At 37.1% G+C, this 24,439-nt stretch overlaps 1 protein-coding gene across 6 annotated transcripts in view; it reads right to left on the bottom strand.

The window, feature by feature from the left end:
• Positions 1 to 765: 765 nt before the first annotated feature.
• The window catches only part of LOC120628957 (sarcolemmal membrane-associated protein), a 39,020-nt gene continuing 15,346 nt past the window's right edge, over positions 766 to 24,439 (bottom strand). For 3 of the 6 annotated variants that reach the window (XM_039897652.1, XM_039897653.1, XM_039897657.1), the window contains 11 exons: positions 18,911 to 19,045; positions 17,193 to 17,327; positions 15,316 to 15,534; positions 14,599 to 14,748; positions 14,093 to 14,194; positions 11,649 to 11,801; positions 10,823 to 10,910; positions 10,466 to 10,564; positions 9,739 to 9,845; positions 8,227 to 8,454; positions 766 to 6,809 (listed from right to left, as the gene is read on the bottom strand). In XM_039897652.1, the coding sequence (XP_039753586.1) occupies positions 6,129 to 6,809; positions 8,227 to 8,454; positions 9,739 to 9,845; positions 10,466 to 10,564; positions 10,823 to 10,910; positions 11,649 to 11,801; positions 14,093 to 14,194; positions 14,599 to 14,748; positions 15,316 to 15,534; positions 17,193 to 17,327; positions 18,911 to 19,045 (2,097 nt within the window). In that variant the 3' untranslated portion in view covers positions 766 to 6,128. The other 3 variants (XM_039897656.1, XM_039897654.1, XM_039897655.1) reach the window with 3 other exon arrangements.

Below are 24,439 nucleotides of genomic sequence, written 5' to 3'. Positions count from 1 at the left end.
ACATCATACATATATACTATGTACCATATATAGAGGAGTTTATTTAACTGTAAAAACCGCGGGATACAGCTTATCCGACGAAAAGAAAATAGTATTACTCAATACGTACCTATTGTTACGTTCATTTTAGTAGTAATCACATGACGTAGTTTCGATACTAGTTCAAAGTTATGGATATTCCAAATATTGATAAAAAACCCTAACTTTTTCACAGTTAATAAACCTTCCAGTTTAACGTAATATTTGAAGTACTTATTTCAATTTCAAGTATATGCATAGGTTTTTTTTATAAAGTAATAATTGAGATGTGGTGGAAATCTAACGACTATAAGGGGGCAACACTTCGCAGGGCATACAAGGGTGTCCGGGTGGTATACAACAGGTTTCCCGGGCGTCTAACAAAGCCAACAAGAAAAAGCCGTGGGGGTTTTTAGTTTGGCTATTTTTAGGGGTATCCCGTTAGAGGGGGAGTCCTACATAAACTCCGTCCTGCCCAAGGGTCGAAGGGTTTTCAAAAATCAAACAAAGGCATACAAGGAACACGTCGTTTAAAGTGCCGCTCTGTGACAATTAACTTTAGATGTGAATATCTATCATGTACCTTTAATTACACCGACCATCACGTCCTTCAGACCGGAACACAGCTATGCTTGGCGGCAGAAATAAACATGGCGGCCGAAATAAGCATGGCAGCAGTACATTCCCGGACAAAGTAGAACAAATCAATTTAAATGTACACATGAGAAGGGATCAAGGAAAACAATATTTAAACAAATCAATATTATTTTTAATAATAATTTATCAGTACATCCACATTGAATGCCATTATCCATATTCTCCATAAAATAAACAAAAGTCTTCGACATCAAGTAACTAAACATAGGGAGTAAGATACAATCTATTTACAATATTCAGGTGGTTTTTAAACACAAAATAAAACATTGAACGTAACAAAAATCAGTGCAACAATTAAATAATAAAATATATTTTTTTTAAAGATAGTTATTCAACGTGGTAAAGTTAGAGTTACACTAAAGATATAATTAAACATTCGTTAGTTATACACTTTTGTTACAAAATTATCTATTGGCCTTCACATCACAGGGCAAAGCGATCTCGAAGGACCAGTCAAGCTCACAGACCACAAGCCGTCTGAAAGCCGCCACTATAAGGCCGCGTCCGGACTGACCGGTTAAATCGCCGCGCAAAATCTTTGTAACATCACAACGTGCGCGTAATTCTAACACCAAGCGCGAATTTGTAATGATCACCGGCCAGCTCCTATGCATCCTATTTAACAAAACAATATAAAAGGTAATAAGTAAAATTTTAAACGAAATTGATAGTAAAACTGTAGAGCAAACGCAAAACGCTAAATTTTGCAACAACGCAGACCGAGCGTCAGAACTGTGTGCAGAAACGAACACTTTCGACTTTTGAAAATCTTACTTCAGCAAGCTCCCGGAAACTCCATGGGTTCTCAATAATTGTTCTTCACGAACAGTTACAATAAATACAAAACTACTCGCGAATGTCTCATTCGTTGATTTGGAACAATACATTGTTTAGTTGGCATAAAACATGTAATATTTTAGACATAGATAATGAAAAACTTTTCCCCCTTACTATGCGTATTGCTTTTGCTAGAAGTAAGTACGACAATATGAAAAACTTTTCCCCCTTACTATGCGTATTGCTTTTGCTAGAAGTAAGTACGACAATAGGCCTATTGGCTGGGATTTGATTCTGTGACTATTCGGATGTCAGTGCACAACATTAAAGGTAACGTGCTATTGCGGCTCACATTAACATTTTAATGATTCGTATGAAAAATGCTTGAACAGTTAAACGCTCGGTCTACAATGCCCCTAATGCTACAATAGCTTGAAATAATCTCACATTCTAATAGTATTGCAACAGTATCAAAATCTACAATCGAATCACAAACCTCCATTATTGCGTATACCAAGAATTACCAGTGCTTACTGCAAATTAATTATAATCATTACTTCTTTTAAAGAATTCTTGTGCTCCGGCGAATAGCATCAAGTGCTGTATAACTGTTTATACTTCAAAAATGAACGAAAAATAATCTTTCTTTTTTTTAAAATCAAACTAACAATTGATACAGCACTAAATATGCATTCAACTTAGCCGCCATATGCCACGTATCAGAAGCTCGGCTGTCAAATTCAAAGCTTTAGCAGTGCTACTTACTGCAAGTCACAGCTGATTCTTGGAGAGCTGATAGCAATTTCGGTATATGGCTAATCGTTAAGCATAATTGTATTTTTAACTTTATTTCTATAAACATAGAGCGCCAAAGAACAAAATGGTAGCGTGTGGTATAAGACTTATATGCTCGCCTCGTGTTAAAACTCAAATTAGTGTACACATTAAGACTAATAAAAACCAGGATTACAGAAATTGCAACTCTAAAACGAGTAACATTAGGTACATTTTGCTTTGACGTTATAGTGTTTCAATACTCGAAAAGGAAGCCACGATTGCGAGAATGCAATTCTTATACTAAGCGTTGCTAAGCCGCTCAACAACATCTAGAATACCAGAAGTACTACAAACGTGTTGCCGACTTATTTGTTATTTATTTATACGTACAGCCAATAACCTTTTATTGAAACTTAGTAGAAATACCACGAAAGGTGGTTCTTCCAAATGCACATATCAAAATTTTCTCTCCTTAGCACATTTCATAAGGGGGCTATCTATAAATTAGGTCACACCAAAGTTCATGATTTTTGAAAGTCCGCTATTGTAACACCCTCCCTCCTGCGTGTGACGTAATAGACAGATGTTTCTTGATCGCTTTTTCAATTTCCGCTGAGGCAAAAATATACTCATAATACAATTTGACAGTACCGCACTGCTGCTACGCTACAAACATTCTACTGCCGCACGGCATATGGCAGCTTTGAACCGACAACGCATTCAGTATAGCACCATATGCCGTGCAGTAAACACCAACGTCGTTTCTAAGACTAGAAAAATGCAAAATATTCGAAGTAATCCTCCCTGCCAAACCAATAAACCAACAGCCATCACCGCTATACCGCGCAAATTTATATAAAAGTGATATGTGTAGCTTTCTAAAGCGATGCTATGGTTACCGCTGCGGTCCGGCGATCGGCGACACAATTTTACATAATTATAACGATGAACACACTATCAAGTATAATTATTCCACTATAATCTCGTAGAGGATACTCGAAATCTGATACAAGAATACATTTAATCGTTGACATAAGGGTATACCATACACGCTCATACGCGGCACCAACTCGCAAATGTCAATTATTATTAATAAATAGCCATTCTCTCCACATTCAAATAAAATAATTCGAAATGAACTGCATGCTGGACTGGGTTTGTGATACCCTGTGATAACGTCCACGTACTAAAAAAATAAGAAACTTGTATAAAAAATTATAAAGCTCTTGACAAAATCCATGTTTTTCTTCGAGTATTCTCGACGAGAATATAGAAGTAGCTTTAGAGAAGAATGAGAGACGAATGAAAACTTCATATTCATCGAATGTTTTTATAAGGATTTATTTTACACGTGCCTCTGGTAACGAACTTTGACAGCAATAATGACCTCTTGCAATCTTTTACTATCAGCGAACACCCCCTAATAGCCCGAAAGTTAACACTCTATTAAAGCTGTAAAATAGCTACAGCGCGTTCTACAGCTTTACAAGAGCTACTATACAGGTCTAATAGCGTTTAACTTGTTGTTAACTCTATACGCTTGTGAGGACTCTTTCAAATGTTTGTACCATAAATTCAGCCCATTAAGACAATTTCGACGCTGTAAATCACCAATTCTGAGCTAGATAGGCTGATCAAATATAGGCCAAAAGCCTTTAACATTATTTATCTATATACTATATTTTTTTTATGCATTCGATTCATATGAAATATTACATCCGCTCTGAGTCTATATCGACACCTAAAATAGGTAGGTACCGTACATAGTTCAACAAGGGGAATTTTATTTCGCCACCTATAAATCGTACGATCGAAAATTTACAAAAGCTCGCACGATAATAAATTTTTATATTAATTTATTTTTTTATTAAAACTCAAGACAGTCGTTAGGCCTTAAGATTAAAAATGTACAAGTTATTTATTATGGCAGATATAACAACAAATTTATATTTATCGATAGGATACTGACACTTTTACAGAAACAACTCTAGTATCTTACATGCATTAACAACGTGCACCAACCACCCCGACGCCACTACAAAATGGAATTTTCGATGCAAGCTTGTACGCGAACGGTCTATTTCATACATTCTCTACATTAACTTTGCCTGACTTCGATCAACAATGTACTAGATATGTCACTATAGAAAATGTAACATAAAAAGCTTCTAGGTTTTTAGTTACCACAAGTGTATGTTGCTTAAAAGTATTGAAAACAACTTCAAATATGTTTGGTCCTACTTAGCATATTCATCGGATATTCTGTGACTGTTATCGCTTTTTCGAACGTTAAAAGACATATTCTTATAAGGAAGTTAGAAAACATAACACTTGAACTTATTTTTCAGACACTTTAGTCTTTTTGAGGATTGATAATCACATCCTGTATATTTGTAATCGAAGGTGGCGATCTAAAAATTCAACCAATAAAACTGTTTGATAGTTATATGATCGAACAACATAATTCTTGTTTTTTTCAATATGTTTTTTATATGAATCTCGTACAATATAGCTACTCAGACGATTCTCTTTGCAGCGAAGTCAAAGCAAGGTGTCCAATTTCACCCTGCCTGCGACCAATATCAAGAAGCCCAAGCAAGCCGGAGTGTCTTCTAATTGGCCGCAAACATAAATGAAATTTGCACGGCAAGCTTTATTGAGCCTTCGATTCAACGATTCGAATTCGCGACATCCGCACGATTCGAATCGACCTCCCGTCGACCGTTATCGATACAAAGGTCAGTAATAATATAATATCTATCCGTAATTATTTTTTTTTACAATACATACTAAATTAATCTAATCCGTAAATATATTTATAACCTTCGACCGGTAACGGTAATTAAGCCTTTACATTAATTTAGTTATCAGAGTATTTACACAGGAACTTGTCCTGTATAATACAAGCAAAACTCAGTACTCTTGGAAATATGCACGAGTGGCTGAAAATAATGTAGGAGTCGGAAGGCTGTAGAAGTGCGTCGCGCCGCGACACACAACCCTTTGCGCCCAAACGCACACCTTATCACGCCAAAACACATAACCGCTTGTGACTAAATGCATACCGTTTGCGGTAACGTAACTTTCTCAGATCGCAACGCACACACCCTTTTACGCCGCAACGTACAACCGCAGCGGATGAGCATCTCGACGATGTGATATGATGGACAGTATATCACGCTAAGCTGGATTGTGCACCAGTTTAAAGTGGTGGACATGATATTTCTGCAATAATATAAGTGTACGTACCATTTATATTTTCTGCTTTCTCTTAATTCTTCCTTCCTGTGTAAATACTACCTTTTTAACTGAAAGTGCAAACATGGAAAGAGGCCGATCGAATCAGTAGTTAAAAGTAGTATCGCAGTCACAAACGAAAACTGGCTCACGGTAAGGGGAAATGATTTTAAATTGAAAATATAATTTTAATTCTTATCTAATCGAAATAAAGAATGGATTTCAATGTTCGGAAAATTACATCATAATCCATTATTAACTGATATAAGTGGATTCGCATTTATAAAAATGAGAGTATGAAGTTTTCTTGTGCATAAGATCGCACTTCGCACTTAACCAATAAGATAAACATGTCGTCATTTCGTTAGTAATTGTAAACTAGTAATGTGCATGGAAACACACAAAGAATCAGATCGATGACGTGATTTCGTTAACATTATTAAATACGTTTGTTAAAATCTTTACCCCAGCCGTGCACCGGCCCACACTTGCCCTAAAGCGATTCTTTACGAATTAACAAAATTACAGTTTTTCACTTAAAAGTTATTAAAGAAGAGTAGTGAGCAAAAGTTTGAACTTTAATCGTCCACGAAGCGCGTCGGCGGCGTCGCGGGCGGTGGTCGGGGTTACGCGTACCCGGGGGGGTCCCACGTGGCCGTCCATCAGGAGATGTAGGGCAGCAGGAGGTAGTAGAGGCAGGCGAAGAGGACGGGCACGGCTAGAGCTACTACGTGCGTCAGGTCTAGCCGGAGAGGTTTGCTTTTAAGAGTCGCTAGCTGAGCTGCGAGACGGGCTCTTTCTGCGCAAACCTCGGCCCATCTCTCCTTGGCTCTTACCAGCTCTTCTTCAAGTGCGTGTAAACTCCCATTCTGCATGGTCACTTGGAGCCTAACATCGTCTTGAAGACGTACGTATTCGCTAACGAAGCTCTCCGTGTTAGGAGTTTGCTCGATGTCTTTGTCGCTGTCGTCTTTATTGATCTCTGTGGCGACGGAATCGGTCTCCTCCTCTTCGTCGTCGTAGTCGAGACGGAACATTTCGTCGATTTCGGCGGATATCTGCTTTGCGTCGATGTTTTCGTCTTGCTCGGTGTCGAGGTCGTTGGTCTCTATGGCCTTGTCAGCGGTGCTCTTCTGCTCCATGGCGGCTTGGAAACGTTGGATCTGCTGGTCGCGCGCAAGCACTTCGGCACGTAGTTTTCCGACGACGGCCGTGAGGTCGTCGATGTCGGCACGAGTCGGCCGGAACGCGAGCTCGGCCTGCATGTCGGCCGCGCTGGACGCAAGCCGCTGGATCTCAGCGAGGTTGGCCTCACCAGCCACGGCCGTTCGCGAGAGTTGCTCCTGGAAATAAAAAAAATGTACGCTTTAAGAGAAAAGAACATCTGCGCGATTCACGTGCGTTTCATAAGAAGAACGTCGTAAAAAAAAGTAGGTTTTTCGAATCCTCGCCACTTTTCTTCGATATTTTTATTGTTTTGTTTACAAAAAAATAGATACTTCATATTATGGGAGTAGATAGTCTTATATAAAACTGTTACTGATAATTAGGTATTGTGGGTATGATAGTAGTATCGCATGAGTGTTTTAATATACGACAGTTGCATAAATAACTTTTATAGCACTAAATGTACATTTCATTAGCATTATTATAAAAAAAAACCCTAAGTCCATCAGCAGGACTAGTTAGTTGCATGAGTGTTTTAATATAGGACAGTTGCATAAATAACTATTATAGCACTGAATGTACACTTCATTAGCATTATTATTTTAAAAAAACCTAAGTCCCTTAACAAGACTAGTTGCATGAGTATTTGAATATACGACAGTTGCATAAATAACTATTATAGCACGGAATGTACACTTCATTAGCATTATTATTATATATAAAAAAAAAAAAAAAACAAGGTCCATCAGCAAGACTATAGTCGTAAAAATGTAATAGGCCCGTTTTGACATTTGTCATCGCGACGTAACTAGTTACGGAACCATAAGACTCTGTACTCACGATAAATCAATTCAAGTTTGTATCAGTACTTGATTGATATTATTATGTATTGTAAAGTGTTCGTTCGTTCAAAGTATTCCTTTAACTTCACAACCAATACGCGTGACTGGCTGTTGATTATACGTCCACTTTTCAACATGTTGAAACAGAGTTAGTACTATATAACAACAAACACAAAAATCGAGTCAAATCACTATGTTTAAATTAATGTCCAAATTAGAAGAGCCATAGTTAACGTAATAGTAAACAATATATATCAAACTTAAACGAGCGCACAGTCAACTTTACAAGCTGAGGAACGAAATATTGCGCAGTGCGCGCGGGGACGCTTCAGTCATGTGCCGCTTGGTCAGATACATCATCTCAGACTCATTATTTAGAACCCATTTTGAGAACCAAGCTTATTCTTTGCAGTAAAGATAACTACACAATATTTAATTTCGATATTCAGTAAAAAAATGGTTACAGCTCTAGTATAAAAAAAAAAGACTGAGAACGTAACTGTTTTCGAAACGTTTCGCAACAATTATAAATTGCATGCTTCTATGAAGTAAGCGCAAAAAGAATACTCGCGATATATTCTTTCATATTATTTAACGTCCCAAAAAAATTTACGTATTTTTTAAAACACTGTATGTAATTGATTTTTATTTTTTTGTTTCGTTCCAAGTTACATTCTATGGTCTTGCACAAATGTCAAAATGGGCCTATTACATTTTTCCGACTATAGTCATCATCAACATCAGCACGTACCTGCAAGTCGGCAATGCGCGCGCGGTACGCAGCGGCATCGTCAGCGGATGCGGGCGCGGCCGCGGGCGCTCGAGGCTCCTCCTGCGCAGCCAACAGCTCGTCGCGGACGCCGCGGAGCTGCTCGTTCTCAGCTACCTCCGCACCGAGCCTCTCCCGCAGAACCTTGATTTCTTCATTGAGACCCGCCATCACGCGGAGGACGTTCGCGTATTCGACGCCAGCTTTGCTCTAAAATAATCCATACTCATATTATAGCGGTGTACGACGGCAGATCAGAATACAGATGTCACCACCGCCTCCTCTTCCTGAAGATGTCGTACGAGGCGACCAGGGTAATATAACGGAGAACGAGCATGAGCGTCCTCTGCGCTATTACTACAATCTACTGTCCTCAACTCGTCTGCCCAGCGAGGTGATTATAGGCTAATCCTGCCGTTGGGATATGCCTTTAGTCCACCAGTGGACTGTTATAAGCCGTAGATGATGATCATTACAGCACTACGGTCGGGGGGACCGAGTTCAAACCCCGGCACGCCGCACCTCTTACTTTTCGAAATTATGTACGTCAAATATCACATACTTTAACGGTAAAGGAAAACATCGCGAGCAAACCTGCATGCCTGTGAGTTCTCTATAATGGTCTCTAGGGCGTGTGAAGTCTACCAATCCGCACTTGGCCATCGTAGTGGACTACGGCCATAACCCTTATCATTTCGAAAGGGAGGCCGGGGATAAATCAACCATCACACTTCAGACTTAGATTAAAGCATTAGTGGAAATTCTTTGCAGTTCGGAAATCCTCCTTGAAGTGTCCATGTAAGATGGAAATATTATCTGGCCACAGATCACCGTCCAACGCCGTGTGCAACTTTTTACTCACTTTGTTATAAGTTATGTACACGCTACAATAATAAAAACTCAAAAAGAAAGGTTCACTTAAAATATCGCAATAACAATCGTGTCCTTTTTGAAGCATTGTTGGTTTTAGGTAGAATTGGCAGACAAAAATTGCCATCCAATTGACTCAAGAGAATTTCTACTCAGTTTATGGCCGGGTAAGGACTTGTTCTTTAGCGACAAAAGTCTGCAAACGTTTGACCTGAGGGCAGAACTACCGTGTCGCGTTGTTATTGTATTTTTTTTTAATTTGATTGTTTGGTATCGTATTTTATATAGTTACCTGATTCAAATAATAAAATATATATATATATATATAAAGATATATGTAAAGAACTCTTTTCTCGACTTCATATATCGAAACTTTTCTTAAAGTCACCAATGTTTTTTAGAGTGATAAGTGACATTTAAAAAAGATATATAAGAGTTTATTTTAAGGAGAAATGATATGAATTTAAAGACCTGAAGTAAGGGCTTTCAATGTTGATTCTTGTATTTTTACAGAAACGCAATTTCGTATTAAAGGAAGTATTATAAACATAATAATATATATATATGATAAGTTCTTTCTACACCGCGACAAACAGTATGCCTCAATAAAAATATAACACTTACTGGGGAGTCCTCCTTGAAGTCCCCTTCCGTGTAGGTTGAATTAGCGTTATTATCCGGACACAGATCACCATCTAACGGACTCAAGGATTCCATTTCATGTCCTCCATCTGAAATTCATTTTTTAAATTCATGTTCAGCGTATACCCATATTAAAGTATGCTACTTTTAATTTGGTCAGACTGAAAAAAGTTTAACAATTACAATGTAAAAGGAAAGTTGAACCGTCGACAGCCCAATGGGTTACGATTTAATTTTCGGGGAGCCGAGTTCAAATCGTTTAAGTAATTAAATAATCACTGTTTAAATTAAATAAATTAGCTTGAATTAAAAAGCACATAACTCCGCAAAGTCAAGAGAGGAAAACCGAAGTCTTACCCACTAGGTTAACACCGCTTAAGGTCGGGTATTTTGTTCCAAATTTAAAAAACATAAAATCTTGTTTCCCTAAATATTAAAAGACCGTCTAAAGACATATGACTAAAATGTTGCCAGTATATTAGAATAATTATTCGGCTTTGGCTGAATTAAGCGCATACAAATCCATTAAACATTTGAAAACAGTGCACATTTCGTTAAGATTTACTCTACTTTTTCGTTACGGGTCACAAAGCAAATGTTCCACTATTTACAGATTAGCATGTCTGCAATGTAAAGAGACATTCTTATAAAAAGTTTACAGTATAATACTTATTATATATTTACAGTATAATACTTATTATATATTTACCGTGGTTAAGCCGCGAATTCTTCTCGTCGTCAGTACAAAGGTCCTCCTCGGTTTTCTCTTCGCTACCGCTAACGACACCTTCTTCAACTTGCTGCTTCTCTGAAATGTTCAAGGAATATTTCTCGTCAAATCATTTTTGAAAAGTATGATGTAGCGAGATAAATGCAATTACTACCATTTATAGAAGATTTACTTCCATATGGAAGTATTTATTTCGATAAATTGATTTCGATTACTTGCTTTTATAGCTAGTTCGAGAACAAACCAAGTGTATAATTTAGAGATAATTTTTAATACCTATATACGATAAGTTAAGTTTATTTATTTATTTATATTCTTATTCTAGTTAGTGCTCACCTTCAGAGTTGTATATATTGTTCTTTTTCAGTATCAATTCGAACTCTTTCGCCGATTTCCCTTCGGCTGATATCGTTTTTATGCCAACCTAAAATATACAAATATACAATATAAATAAATTAAATGTCAGATTCCATTCTGGCAAAAGAATTTGTAGATTGTATGTTCACATAAATCTGAAAAAGTTTTTTATTGGCTCCCACCAATATTGTGGAGTATTTTGTCAGTCCTGCACACCCAATTGGAAAACCGTCTTGGAATTGACTTGCTTATGTGTTTGAACGCCGCAGTTCACATTCGTTGGACGTCAATCCCGGAAACTTTCTAGTTTAAGTTAACTGAAAATCTTACCAGTCAACCGTTAATCGTTGTTATGTAATAATAGATCGGGACAAATCCAGAGTGTACGGCGTGTAACGAGGTAAAAAAAGACGAGGGGAAAATCAATTTGTCATCTCTTGTTTCAAACGTGTCTCATTGTAATATGGACCTTTGAAAAAGTAGATCGAAACTGCAACTAGATGACACTACAGTCGCTATAAGACTGATGTGAAAGGCATATACTAAATTCGGCATCGACGGTAGGAGAGCCGTAGCTTAATTGGAGAAAGCTCTCAGGCCGCCATTACCAGAGAGTCGCAGGTCATAATCCTGTCGGTTCCGAAAATTTTTATATGCATTTTAAATTTAGAAAAGTGTAACAGGGTATTTTAGAGTAACTCCCTACCGTAGCATAGTCCGGACATCCATCTTTCTTTCTTTCTCTTTCTCTTTCTCTCTCTCTATTTATTAAAGTAGTAGTTTAACGATATACTAATTTGAATACCTTATTAAGCAAATTCTGAGGCAGTAAAAGTTTAATGTAGTCGGGCAACGCTCGAATCGCATCCTCGAGTGAACCTCCACGCTTCGCTTCTTGTAACTTGTTGCTATCGGTCGAAACCACCAGCATCTTTGCCTCGCCGTTTTGGACAGAGTACTGAAATATATACATACGACAAAGTTGAAAAACTAAAACCAGTCGAATGCAATACATAAATGAATAAAAACACTGCCTTTCTTATTTATAAATTTAAAATGCTATAAGACTGATGTGAAAGGCACATACTAATTTCGGCATCGAAAGCGCTCAGGCCGCGATTGCCAGAGAGTCGCAGGTTCAAATCCTGTCGGTTTTGTTATGCATTTTAAATTTATAAAATTGATAATTCCTCCAAGTGTAGGTAAAAACACAAATTATAAAAATTACTGCCTTTCTTTACAGGTATAAGCCTGTGCTTTGTGAGGCACTCTACTTGCCACTTGCTACAGGCGCTGTACTTCAAAAAAATCAACAAACTATGTTTTCATAGTTTTTGTGCCGCTTATCCCACACATTGAAGCCAAGCTTCAGCTTTAAAAAATTTTTTTTATTATTTTATTTTAGTAGCCTCATAAAGACGATATAATATAGCAGTGACATATTTTTAAACGTGTAAGTGCACCGATGGCTTAATAAGGTTGGGAAACACAAGAACAGGCAATAGATTATTGTATAGGAATTTTCCAATTTAATGCCTTACCTGCTCCAATGCTCTGAGCAATATGTACTCCTTAAAAATAAACCCCAGAAGAAGTTTTTCTAATACATTACTAGTGAATTTTAATTGATGGGGGAGAGAAATGTGCTCAGCGTTTATCTACGCGATTATATTATAAATGAGATCTTTAAAAATCCAGAGTAACCGACATAGCTCAACGAGTTGCGAGGTTAAGGTGGCAATGGGTGGAGCATTTAGCTAGGAGGAACAATGGACGTTGGGGTCCAACGTAAAACAGCGTTGGTAAACCCGCTAGGTGGATATACCGCATATAACGATTCGCAGAGAGTTAGTAAAGGGGGAAGGGCTATGTAAATCTATCTTTCAAAAGACCTCTCGTTTTATCTAGATAGATACTGAACGCCAGATCTATCTTACAAAAGATCTAGCGTTCGGTTGAGTTGTTTATTTCTATGAAGGATTAAATTTTATGTAGATTTTTTTGTGCTATTACTTTTATACGACGTGTGAATGAAAACAGAAATAATACTTTACAGTCTTTAGAGGTACATTATATTCTGTCACTGAAACTTATCTGTGAAACCGAAAATCTAATGGTTTTTGAGTAAACTACTGCCATAGTTTTTACCGAAAGAAATCAGATACAACCCTAACATAACATGCAAAATTAAAATAATGTTGACTCCTGTCACTTTATTAGGTACTATGCGCGTGTCGGTATTTAATCTTCAAAAGGGTTGTCGTAAGTAAACACTTGTATAATATATAAACGTTTGTATAGAAAATTAATACACTTCTTTCGATTTAATATTTCTACAGAGTGATTCCTTATCAAATATACTTATACATCCTTCAATATCATTTCGTAATACGTTACACGTCTTATAATCAATTTATTAATTTTATTATTATAGTATCCAAGTTAAAAAATAATAGATTTAATTTTTTTCTTCATTTCATTCAATATTTTTTTCCCCCATTTTATTTTTGTTTTGTTTAGCGGTTAAATATCACAAAATTTGGTTGTAAACAAAGAGTGTCTTTTGTTTTATGCATTCTGAGTTAGCGTTTAAGTGGAGTGTACATTATTATAAAAAAATTGTTTAATGTGTCCATATATTAAGATAGGTTGTATACACGTTGGCTTCAGAGTAAATAAATAAATAGTTAGTTGAATCATTTTAACCTAATCTAACCTCTCATGTTCATGAACATAGAATATAATAGCATAGGATGCGTTCATAAAATACGTGAATTTTTTAAGGGGGGAGGGGGTCGAGTCAAATCTTACGTTGGAGAGAGGGGGGTCTCGGCAAATGTCACGCAATTTATTTTCTGAATGAAACAAAAAAATATATATACTATTTTGGTCCATTTAATCTAGATTGTACAAGCTTAATATTTAATTTAAAATGCAATCGTAATACGATTAAGATCATTCACTAAGTCTTTCGAAAGAAAATAATTTCATTCGTACTTAGAGGTTACACATCTACTGACTATCAAACCACCATATTTGTTTTATACCTTTTTTTTTCTTTTTACAATAACAATCCAATCCAAACAAACGCGTTTACGTAAAAAACCCACATTTTGAAAATCCTCACGTGAGATGGGGGAACGAGGAAGGGGGTTGAATAAAATTTCACGACATCTCACCAGGGGGGGAGGGAGGGACATACAATTTTAAAAAACACCTCACGCAATTTATGGACGCCCCCTTACTCACAGCAAGCGGCAGGTGTTTCCTAAGCGCCTGTTCCCTCTCCTCGGCGGCTGCGATGGCAAGTCGAGCGGCACACATCTTCCGATCGCAGCGAGCTGCCAGTTTCTGTGATGGGAAAAGTAAGTTCAATCGAAAAAGGTTTACAACGTGGCAAAAAAACCCACTCAGAACCCGCACCTTTTTATATACAAGGCTAGTTTTAAAGGTGCTTCTATGATAACTTATGTTCCACAACTTTTTAGAGAAATAACTGTACAAAGTTTTAGTAAAAAATTACGCGGTGTCAAACACGGGTAAAAAGAAAGCAGGTGTCCGCCCACTGCGCCAATCGGCCGCCAATTATTTCTTTTATTTATTAGTAGTTAGTTGTTATTCGCGACTTAGTCTGTGTTTTGTCGGTTTGTTATAATTCTTGCTTGGACTGTTGTTTTCCTAGGAAAAAAGTTTACTAAGCCCGTCTCTAGGATGCAATGGGTCTATCTGTATGAAAAATGTTGCTGATATATCACCTGCAACTCCTGCAGTGCGTTGGTTGCAGCTTGACGCAGAGTGTAGTTCTGTTGGTTTAACGAGGCCGATTCGCGACTTCGCCGTTCTAAGGACTCCTCTAAGGCCAACCTTTGCTCGTGAGCTGTACGTAGACTGTCCTGCGCGACTTCCTGTAAAAAATAAATTATTGCATAGTATAAAACAAAGTAGCGCCCGCTGTTTGTACGCTTAGATCTTTCACAGTGCAACGGATTTTACTGAAGTTTTCAGCAATAGATGGATTAATTCAAGAGGAACGTTATGTTTACACTCAATTTTTCCTTACATTCTTTCAATTTCTTTTTTTGTGTAAGGAACATTTTTGAAGTATTAAAAAGTTATAAAAGCATAAATTTCTTTTTTTAATTTACTTTTCGCAACACATTTGTTTTTTTTTTTCTATTTTTTAAACATAAACTATGTTGTTGTGTGTAAGACAATAAAAAGTAATGAAAAGAATATCGTATACAAAAGTTGTAATGTTTTAGGCAACACACCTTAAGAGAACATTAAGGAACTCTCAGGCATGCAGGTTTCCTCACGATGTTTCCCTTCACTGTCGAAGTGCTATTTTAATTTCTTAAAACGCTCATAACTTAGAAAAGTTAGGGGTGCGTGCTGGGATTCGAACTCTGCCCCCCCGAAATTGAAACCGAAGTCGGAACGACTAGGCCATCACCGCTACGAAATTGAAATACCTGGTAATTCCTCTTATCGTTCAGTAGCTGGGCGACGCTGTAATGATCGGGGTGTTTCCCCGCGGCCAGCATGGCTTCGAGTGTGTGCACGCGCATCAACAGTCTCTGTTCGCCCACAAACATCTCCCACGAAGCGGCGGCGTCAGCGCGCGTACGTTCAACGCACTCCCGTAACGTGCGCAGCCGGGTTTCGAGCGATGCTTCACGTTGCACTGCTTCCTGCGAACGTCATCAATAAAAAGAATAAACACTTTATTCAAAGCGAAACATAAAATAATACAGATAACACAAAATAATATGAATAAGAAATAAACTAAAAATAGGCGGAAACGTCATTTTTATCCTTTTTCAGCAGACAAAAATTATGTGCCCCGATTATATCACCTGACTAGGGATATAATAACGTGTCCACCTGCTAAAGCGCGGGAACATGAAAGAGTAGTTTATCCCCGGTTTTTATTACACATATATTATTTAGGTAATATGTTGACGGCCGACTGGCGCAGTGGGCAGCGATCCTGCTTTCTAAGTCCATGGCCGTGGGTTCGATTCCCACAACTGGAACATGTTTGTGTGATGAAAATGAATATTTTTCAGTGTCTGGGTGTTTATCTGTATATTATAAGTATTTATGTATATTATTCATAAAAATATTCATCAGTCATCTTAGTACCCATAACACAAGCTACGCTTACTTTGGGGCTAGATGGCGATGTGTGTATTGTCGTAGTATATTTATATTTGTTTATTTATATTTCCACTTGTGCGACAGTATTCTGAGAGTTGATAAAGCTGTGGGAGAAGATAAATTTGTATCCGTTCCCCGGGGAGATAATTGTCTCCTGCCCATGCTAGTCGTTCTGGGTTCCACAATTGTGCCCTTAAATGATAAGACTGCATGAGTCAGAGCATATTGGAAAGATCGCAGTCAAGCGCTCTCTTTAAAAACTAGTTTCTCGTTGAAACAAGAAATTGCAAATTAATTGTCCAATCAAGTTAAAGTTATGCAAAACAGGCATATTATGTAAGATTAAAAATAAAAAACTGTGATGTAAGTAACGTAATGTGCAATAAGTTACGAAATAACGACGAAAAAACAACTGTCAATTATTTTATTGTATACATTCTTGATATAGTGTACGAAAAAGAGTTAATAATATCAATGGGCAGTAAACCAGTGGCGTTTTGCCATAGTTATCTCTACCACAGGTGTCATGCCGAAAACGTTGCAAACCAACCTCGACATACTAAAAATGCAAAATTTCACTGTCACACTTATTCAGAAGGCTTATCATTCTTAATATGTCGTATGACCCGAAATTATTAACATCACCATTATCTTCATAGAACCTTATAAAAATAACTACAAATGCTGTTACACTTTAAGTAAAACCTGACAACTTTCCTCACATAGAATACGTTTCTTCCGACATTACCTACAAGTCCTACGAGATCACGCATAAAATTAAATTATTTCTGTAATTTTGTTTTACATTACATTTCACGATATCCTCAGATGTAGTAGCACACCCAGTATATTATTAATGCAAATGTATGTTTGTTATTCTGTCATTTATTCGGAGGCCAGAGCAATAAATGAACGCAAATTTCTTACATAAAAATTATGAAACAGCCGAAAATTGGGTCTTTTAAATTCTGGAAAAACTAAATACTGACGAACTGCCAGACAAAAGCCAACATAAAGGATTTTGTTTTAAGTTATATATAAATTAAATAGCTTGTTGTGTTATAGATTACTGAGCGATAATAATGCTTAATGCACTAATAATTTTTTGTTACTCGTAAGCGGTAAAGTCAAGGAAATGACCTTGAAACACTTAACACTAAAAAAACTCGTAGCATAAACACTTTATTACCTGTACGAAATTATTTAGCTGATATAACTCTTTGAGGTGCAGTGGCGTTGTCGTCGTGGGGTTGAACGACAGCTTGGCCTCATTGCCGTCTGGATGGAACAGTTTGAGGAGCGCGACCACGGGAGGAAATGTGTTCTGGAAACGTAAATTTTGACCGTAAGTGGATCTAACCTACATCATCATCTTCAATGTCTGTCAGCTGGACTAAACGCCTCTCCCATAATCACGCTGGGCAGACAAGTTGGTCGTCCTCGTCGACACGGGAAAAGGAGGAGTGGTGACAACTGTATTCTGGTCTGCCATGGCATCATCAACACATGGCACATGCAAATGGCAAAACCGTCATTTGTTTAATAGACTTACGATTTTTATGTCACTAGGATAAAATCAGAAATTCAGTAATTCAAGATAGTAACCGGTATAGTTGTATGTGCTCCGAAGCACGGAGAAATCAGACCTCTACCGAAAAGAAGCCGCCCAGAAACTCAGTTGTTGTCCTTTCCTTTCCATTTACAATCATTTTTCTAACTTGAGGCGATGAGAGATGAGCTGACTGCAAGTTACTTTTTCATTAACGGGGTAAATTACATGAAAGTACTTAATATGTTTTTTAAAACACACATAGATGTAGAATAGAAGGTAACAGTTTTTGTAGGGGCAAATATACGTATTACAATTTGTAAACGGAAAATGTCGCAGGCAGCCGCTATTAGTTAATAAATAACGACAAAATATAAAAATGGTCTAAACATTACAGTTTACACCTACAAACGCCAGTTATCACTTTCGACTTTGAACTCTGCGCGCTTACTAATCTACATTACTACGGTATACAGTATTTACACGCGTGTATCTACGCTGTGATGATTTTTTTTTAAATGACCTTTTATTATTCAAAAAAAATCACATTCTCAAAGGGGTATGTATTTGACCAATACGCACTGGGCCAGCGTGGTGGACTGCGGCCTTAACCCTTCTGTGTGGCTGTGATGATTTTTTTTTAAATGACCTTTTATTATTCAAAAAAAATCACATTCTCAAAAAGGTTGGATGATAATAATAATAAGCCTTTACATGCATGCTATAACATGTTATAAAGGCACGCAAGTGATAATCTGACACAAAGAACACTAATATAACAAGTAAATTGATAATTATAAATCAAATACTCACGTACACGAATAATTTTAGGTACCTAAACACATTTGGAATGTACGCACAACTCTTACATAATACGGTGTTAAATCGAAAACAATATTTCCAAGACTATAATTTTGAACAACCGTGCTTAATAGAACCATAAACGGTCAAAAAGAAAATAACATATTAATTTTCCGAAAATCTAACCACGAGGAGAAAGATGTTTAGAAAAGAACATTTACTTTTTCCACGGAAGTAAAAGCTGAAATTCTCGCAATCTGTAGAGTACACATAAGAATTCCCGTTGCAAAGCTGCATGCCTACATAATTATAATATTTCATTTTGTAGAATTGCCCTTAACTTATCGTTATAAATATAAGGAATGACATATTGCTTTTTATAATCTTAATTTTTTTAAGTCATATAATTAACTGTTGCCCGCGTTCTTCGTATGGTTTTGTTTACAAATACCGTGTAAACCGTTCGTTAAAGTAGTCTATGTTACTCTCCGTCCTTTCAACTGACTCTATGCCAAACTTTCGTATTAATAATAATAGTAAGGATATTATGATAATACCTTTTCCGTGTGGCCAGCATTCTCGACAACGGGGATGCCGAACTGGACTACATCTCCGGAGAAAACTTCGTGCGGCTCCTTCGTCAGTGTGCACCGGTTGTTGTTGACGAACGTGCCGTTGCTGCTTTGATTGTCCTGAACAAACAAACAAACATTTTATGTATACAACACAATTATTACCTCGTTGGCGTAGTGGTTGGCAGGTACAGCTACGGATACAGGTATACTATATACAGGTATACAGCTATACTATACAGGTCTTAGCCTCTAAAATCTAACAGGTAAAAATTTAAACTGTCAATGATAATCCAAATTCATTGACAGTTTTTATATATTTAATCATTATATCAAACCACTAGCCGTTTCCAGCCCGCTTCGCTGGGCGAATTGAAAAAGGAAATAAATTACATTTTATGTTTCATTTTTTTTTTTTTTTTTTTCATATTTTTATTATTCTCCTTTTTTAATTTTTGTATGAACATAAATAGGCCCCGCGGATAGAACTGTAAGCATCGATATTGTTTAGACTTACTCAAATTCCAAATTCCATCGATTTAGCCTGTATCTTTCATCCAGGTGATTTTTCTCACTAATATTTATAGTAACTTTCAATGTGCAATCATTATAACATTTCCGTGCCTTTCTTCCAAAAATTTATAATAATTCACATGAAGAAAAAAATTTGAAATGAGCATTGAAAGTTTAAGTTAAAGTCATTGCAAGTCTCATATGTGAAGTGAAGAAATCTGTCTAGGTTCAAGTGCGACGAATTTTCTGTTAACTAAAATTTTCTCCGTGACATCAATTTTTTATAGAAAATTAATTGTGCATGTTTTTTATGAATTCTATTGGAATAAGTAACTAAATTTCTTTTCCACATCTCATGTGCTTGGAAAATGCATTCATTTTAATCTGTTACATTTCCGCGATCCCGCAATGAAAGAATTCGTCGGTTATGTAGTCTGCAAAAGTAAAATGAATGTAAAATTCTTAGTCCGTTGATTGGATAGCTACATGTAAAGTTAAGTTTTTGAAACCTCTCAATGACTTTTTCTCCGCTACCAAAAAGACGATTGTTGTAAGGAAATACACGAATATCCCTACATACACGAAGATCCCCACCAAATTTGGATTCTGTAGAAGTTACAGGTTAGAAATAAAAATTTTAGATTTTAACACCCACCCCCGCAATTCCTGTCGGAAGTAGACTTTATTGAAATCCATTTTGAGATGTTCTTTATGTGAATAATAAAAGATTCCTACCATATTTAGAATTTTTAGAAGCTATATTTTGAAATTGAAATTTTTTATGGTTAACACCCACCCCCGCGAACCTTATTGGAGGTGATTCATTGTAAAATCCGCTCGAAGATCATTTTTATATTACATATAGAACACTCTCACTAAATTTGGAGTCTATAGGAGCTATCGCTTGGAAATTGAAAATTTTCATTGTTAACGACCCCGCAATCTTCTTTGGGGTGGGATATCGTAAAATTTGTTCATAAATCAATTTTACATCACTTATAGAAAATTCCTACAAAATTTGGAGCTTGTAGGAGCTTTAGCTGGAAAATTAAAAATATTAATTGTTAATACCCACCCCCGCAACCCCCTGTGGGGTGAGCTATGGTAAAATTCGTTCATAGCCTATTTCTACACCTCTTACAGAAGATTCCTACCAAATTTGAAGTCTATAGGAGCTATAGTTTAAAAACGGGAATTGTTCATTGTTAACCCGCAATCCCCTTTGGGGAATGAATTTCTTAAAATCTATTCATAGCTGACCTCTACATAGCAAAAGTAATATTCCTACCAAGTTTCACGTTTCTAAGTCTAATGGTTCCCGAGATTTCGTGGTGAGTGACTATATAGATAGGAATTCTTCGATTATCATCGAAATTTTTAACTTTTTATCGGGCTTTTTTAAAATTTTCTTACATACAAAACTTTCTCCTGACAATTCTGAAGATAAAAAAAAAGCCCAATTGGTCCAGCCGTTCTCCACTACCGTGAGTAGATTCTTAGCTGAATGTAAAAAACCATAATCCGTTTAATACACTCTGTTGAAATCCATGAAAAAAAAAGAATCAAGAGAAAATGCTTATCTTTTGTTTTTATTAGCGGGATAAATGTTCATAAAAGTAAAACAGCAATAAAAAAATGAAGGAATGTTGGAATTCAAAAAATAGATAGCCATAAACCATCTAGGAAAAATTTCGCATCGAATGGTGGTAGTTTCATGTCGATACGATCAGTGGTTTAGGCGTGATTGAGCCTCAAACGAAGACCATTTTCATTATATATATATATAGATAGATTACTGGCCCACAACAGAGCACGGGTCTCCTCCCACAATGGGATGAAGTGTTAAGGCCGCAGTCCACCACGCTGGCCCAGTGCGGATTGGTCAAATACATACCCCTTTGAGAATATTATGGAGAAACCTGAGGCATGCAGGTTCACTGTTGAAGCAAGTGATATTTTAATTACTTAAAAGGCACTTAACTTAAAAAAGTTAGAGGTGCGTGCTGGTATTCGAACCCGGCCCCCGAAATTGATTTTCTGTCAAAAATACCGTTTCTCTCAACACCGCAGTTTCCCGTGATGATCTTATCGTTTCATTACAACAATTTACTACGTTTGCGCAGCATCTAGCTATGAGATTCGAGTATATCAACAAATATAACTTATGAGTTCTTGAATGACAAAAAAACAATGAGCCATCTGCGTTCATTACGCGTTACGGTATTGACGTGTTATACTAGTATAGTGCTGTGAGCTGTGCCAAATTGAAACAGGTTTAACATCCTTTTAACTGATGTAACGCTACACCGCATGGTCGACGTGCGATCGCCTTGTAAACACCGCGTTGATGCCTGTTGGTTTACTGTGACCAATGTTTGTACTTTAATACACGACATAACTTAACGAGCCCCGAAGAAGCTACGTGCTGGGCACCGTTCTCACAGGCCGGAGAGCGTTGCACCTTGAAGTCCCAAGGTGTTGGAGTTTTTTTATAGTCTTTCACCCCAATTTAGGGCAGACTGAAGTGGTAGAGGTTTTTGTGACAGATTTCGTCCGGAGAAGTACTATCGACTGGTTATTTCTGCCGCCAAGCAGCATTGCTGTGATGCGGCAAGACGAGCGACGTTGTCGGAAAATTTAAAAGCACATGAGGCCTACGAGTTAACACCTACGCGTCAAATTCTTAATGGGCACAAGCAATTTCGTTGCTAGGGTCTTGAATAAGAGCAAGCCCAGTTACATATAGGACTAATTCGACTCATCATATCTATATATATATAAAAGAGAAAGTGTGTGGGTATGTTCCCTATACCCATCCCCACGAAGGATTTCTGTACTTTTCTCAGACGATATGCAGATATCACTTATTTATGTCCGTTTCTGTAAGTCGACTGTTTATATCGACTTTTTGTTTATAATTACTAATGTTTTGTTTAATAAAGATTATAATATTATAAATATATTGCGAGGCTACTGTAAGTATACCTATTTCTTTAAATTTGGCACGAAGGGATTCGCGTGATCTAAGTTTATATATCGATCGCACAGCTCTTTTCTGTACTATAAATATAATGGACCATAATCGTAGTGTTTTTCAAAGTTGAGTCGATGTTTGTTATTTGGCACAACAACAACTGCCTTATATAGGCCACTAGCGTACCCAGCCCGCTTCGCCGGGCTAGATTTTGCTTTATTTTATTTAAATAATAAACTAACATCATTAAATTTTTAATTTAATTCTCATAATATATTAAATCATTTATTTCTCTACGTATTCGATCTCTTCTATTTCTTCTCGAGCGGGTGAAGATCATTATCTACACCCATGTACACCCAACAATAGAATATCATCATAGTAAATAAAAGCTGTATTTGACAGTTTGATAGTTCAAAAATAGGAGCTCTCCGACCGTCACCAAACTTTACAGGAGTACTCGCCAGGTCAATCCGGAGATTCCCTGAAAGTTTCATTGAAATCGGTCCAGCCGTTTCGGAGCCTATACGGAACATACCCACACACTTTCTCTCTTATATATATATATATATATATATATATATATAGATAGATTCCCTGCGTTTGTGAAGTCTGTCAGTTTGTCATATGAAAAAATAATTATCAATTGGCATAACTTTGCAACAGTGCAGTGTACATTTTTGAAAAAATTGTTTCTCATTTATTACCCGACTCGCCCAGAAGGAAAAGTTTTTTTTTTTCTGGTGTATTTATGAACATTAAGGTATGTATGTAAATTATTGCTTTATTTATTTGCACCCTTAAGCATTGTCACCCTGTCTGGATACAGCACATATCTCTGAAATCTTAAATTGTAGAATTAAACAAAACAACAGTCGTAGCTTGAGTATTACGGGCCACCGTAAATACAATTTTGGATTTATTGGGCTGTTAAAATTAAACACAGTTATGGGTGTAGTGAACTTGAAACGTAATTTGGTAAATTAGCTAATATTTAAGGTCGCGAAAACCTGGAAACCATAGGAAAAATGAAACTGCCGCTGTCCTAGTGAAAACCGGATACGAGACAACCCTATTTATACTTGTAAGGCTGCCGTCGAATTAGAAGCGAAATGAAGGCTATCATTTACGTAAAATTCACAAGCATGGCTTTAACAACTTTTAATAGTTGTCTGCTTACAATGATGCTAAATATCTATTCTACGTCTCAAATGATTTAATTAAGAAATGGTTACGATACAGATCTTTTTTTTATAGTATTACTCAATAATCATCATCATATGAACGTCATCCACTGTACAACCATAAACCGATACGACCTAGGTTGTGATCCAGTAAAAGTTTCCTACATTCTGTGCAGCCTGTCAATCGTCCCGCCGTTTAGTCGCGAAACACGTCAAACCCGAGCACCAGCGTCAAGGAGAGACTAGCTTAGGGACGCGACCTCAGTTGGCTTATTTTGAAAACGCTCAACCGCCCAGTGCAGCTGGGGTGGGGAGGTCTAAGTTAAACCTTGTAAAATAGGGCTTCATCTCTATAGATACAGAAGACTATGCATAATACGGTATGCATCTGCGGCCGTGGGTTCGATTCCCACGACTGGAAAATGTTTGTGTGATGAGCATGAATGTTTTTCAATATCTGATGTTTATATGTATATTATAAGTATTTAGGTATATTATTCATAAAAATATTCATCAGCCATCTCAGTACCCATAACACAAGCTACGCTTACTTTGGGGCTAGATGGCGATGTGTGCGTCGTGCATATAAATTATTTATTTATTATTTATTATACGAAACAGACTATCGCACATATGACAGGGTGCTTGGCGTGCCCGGCAACCTGTACAGACGAGGACCTGCATAAGGCTACCGACTGAGCTATTGCGGTCGCATATTTTTGGGCTGCCCGTGTTTGAGGTGACCTGCGACTCGAGAAGAAGAATAAGAAGATCGTATCAACGTCGGGACTTCTCCCACAAGAAAAGAGCGTAGGCCGTAGTCCACCACGCTGTCCCAATGCG

The sequence above is a fragment of the Pararge aegeria genome, chromosome 13, assembly GCF_905163445.1.
Source record: "Pararge aegeria chromosome 13, ilParAegt1.1, whole genome shotgun sequence".
In the NCBI taxonomy this organism is placed as follows: domain Eukaryota; kingdom Metazoa; phylum Arthropoda; class Insecta; order Lepidoptera; family Nymphalidae; genus Pararge; species Pararge aegeria.
This window is presented reverse-complemented; position numbering and strand designations above follow the sequence as displayed.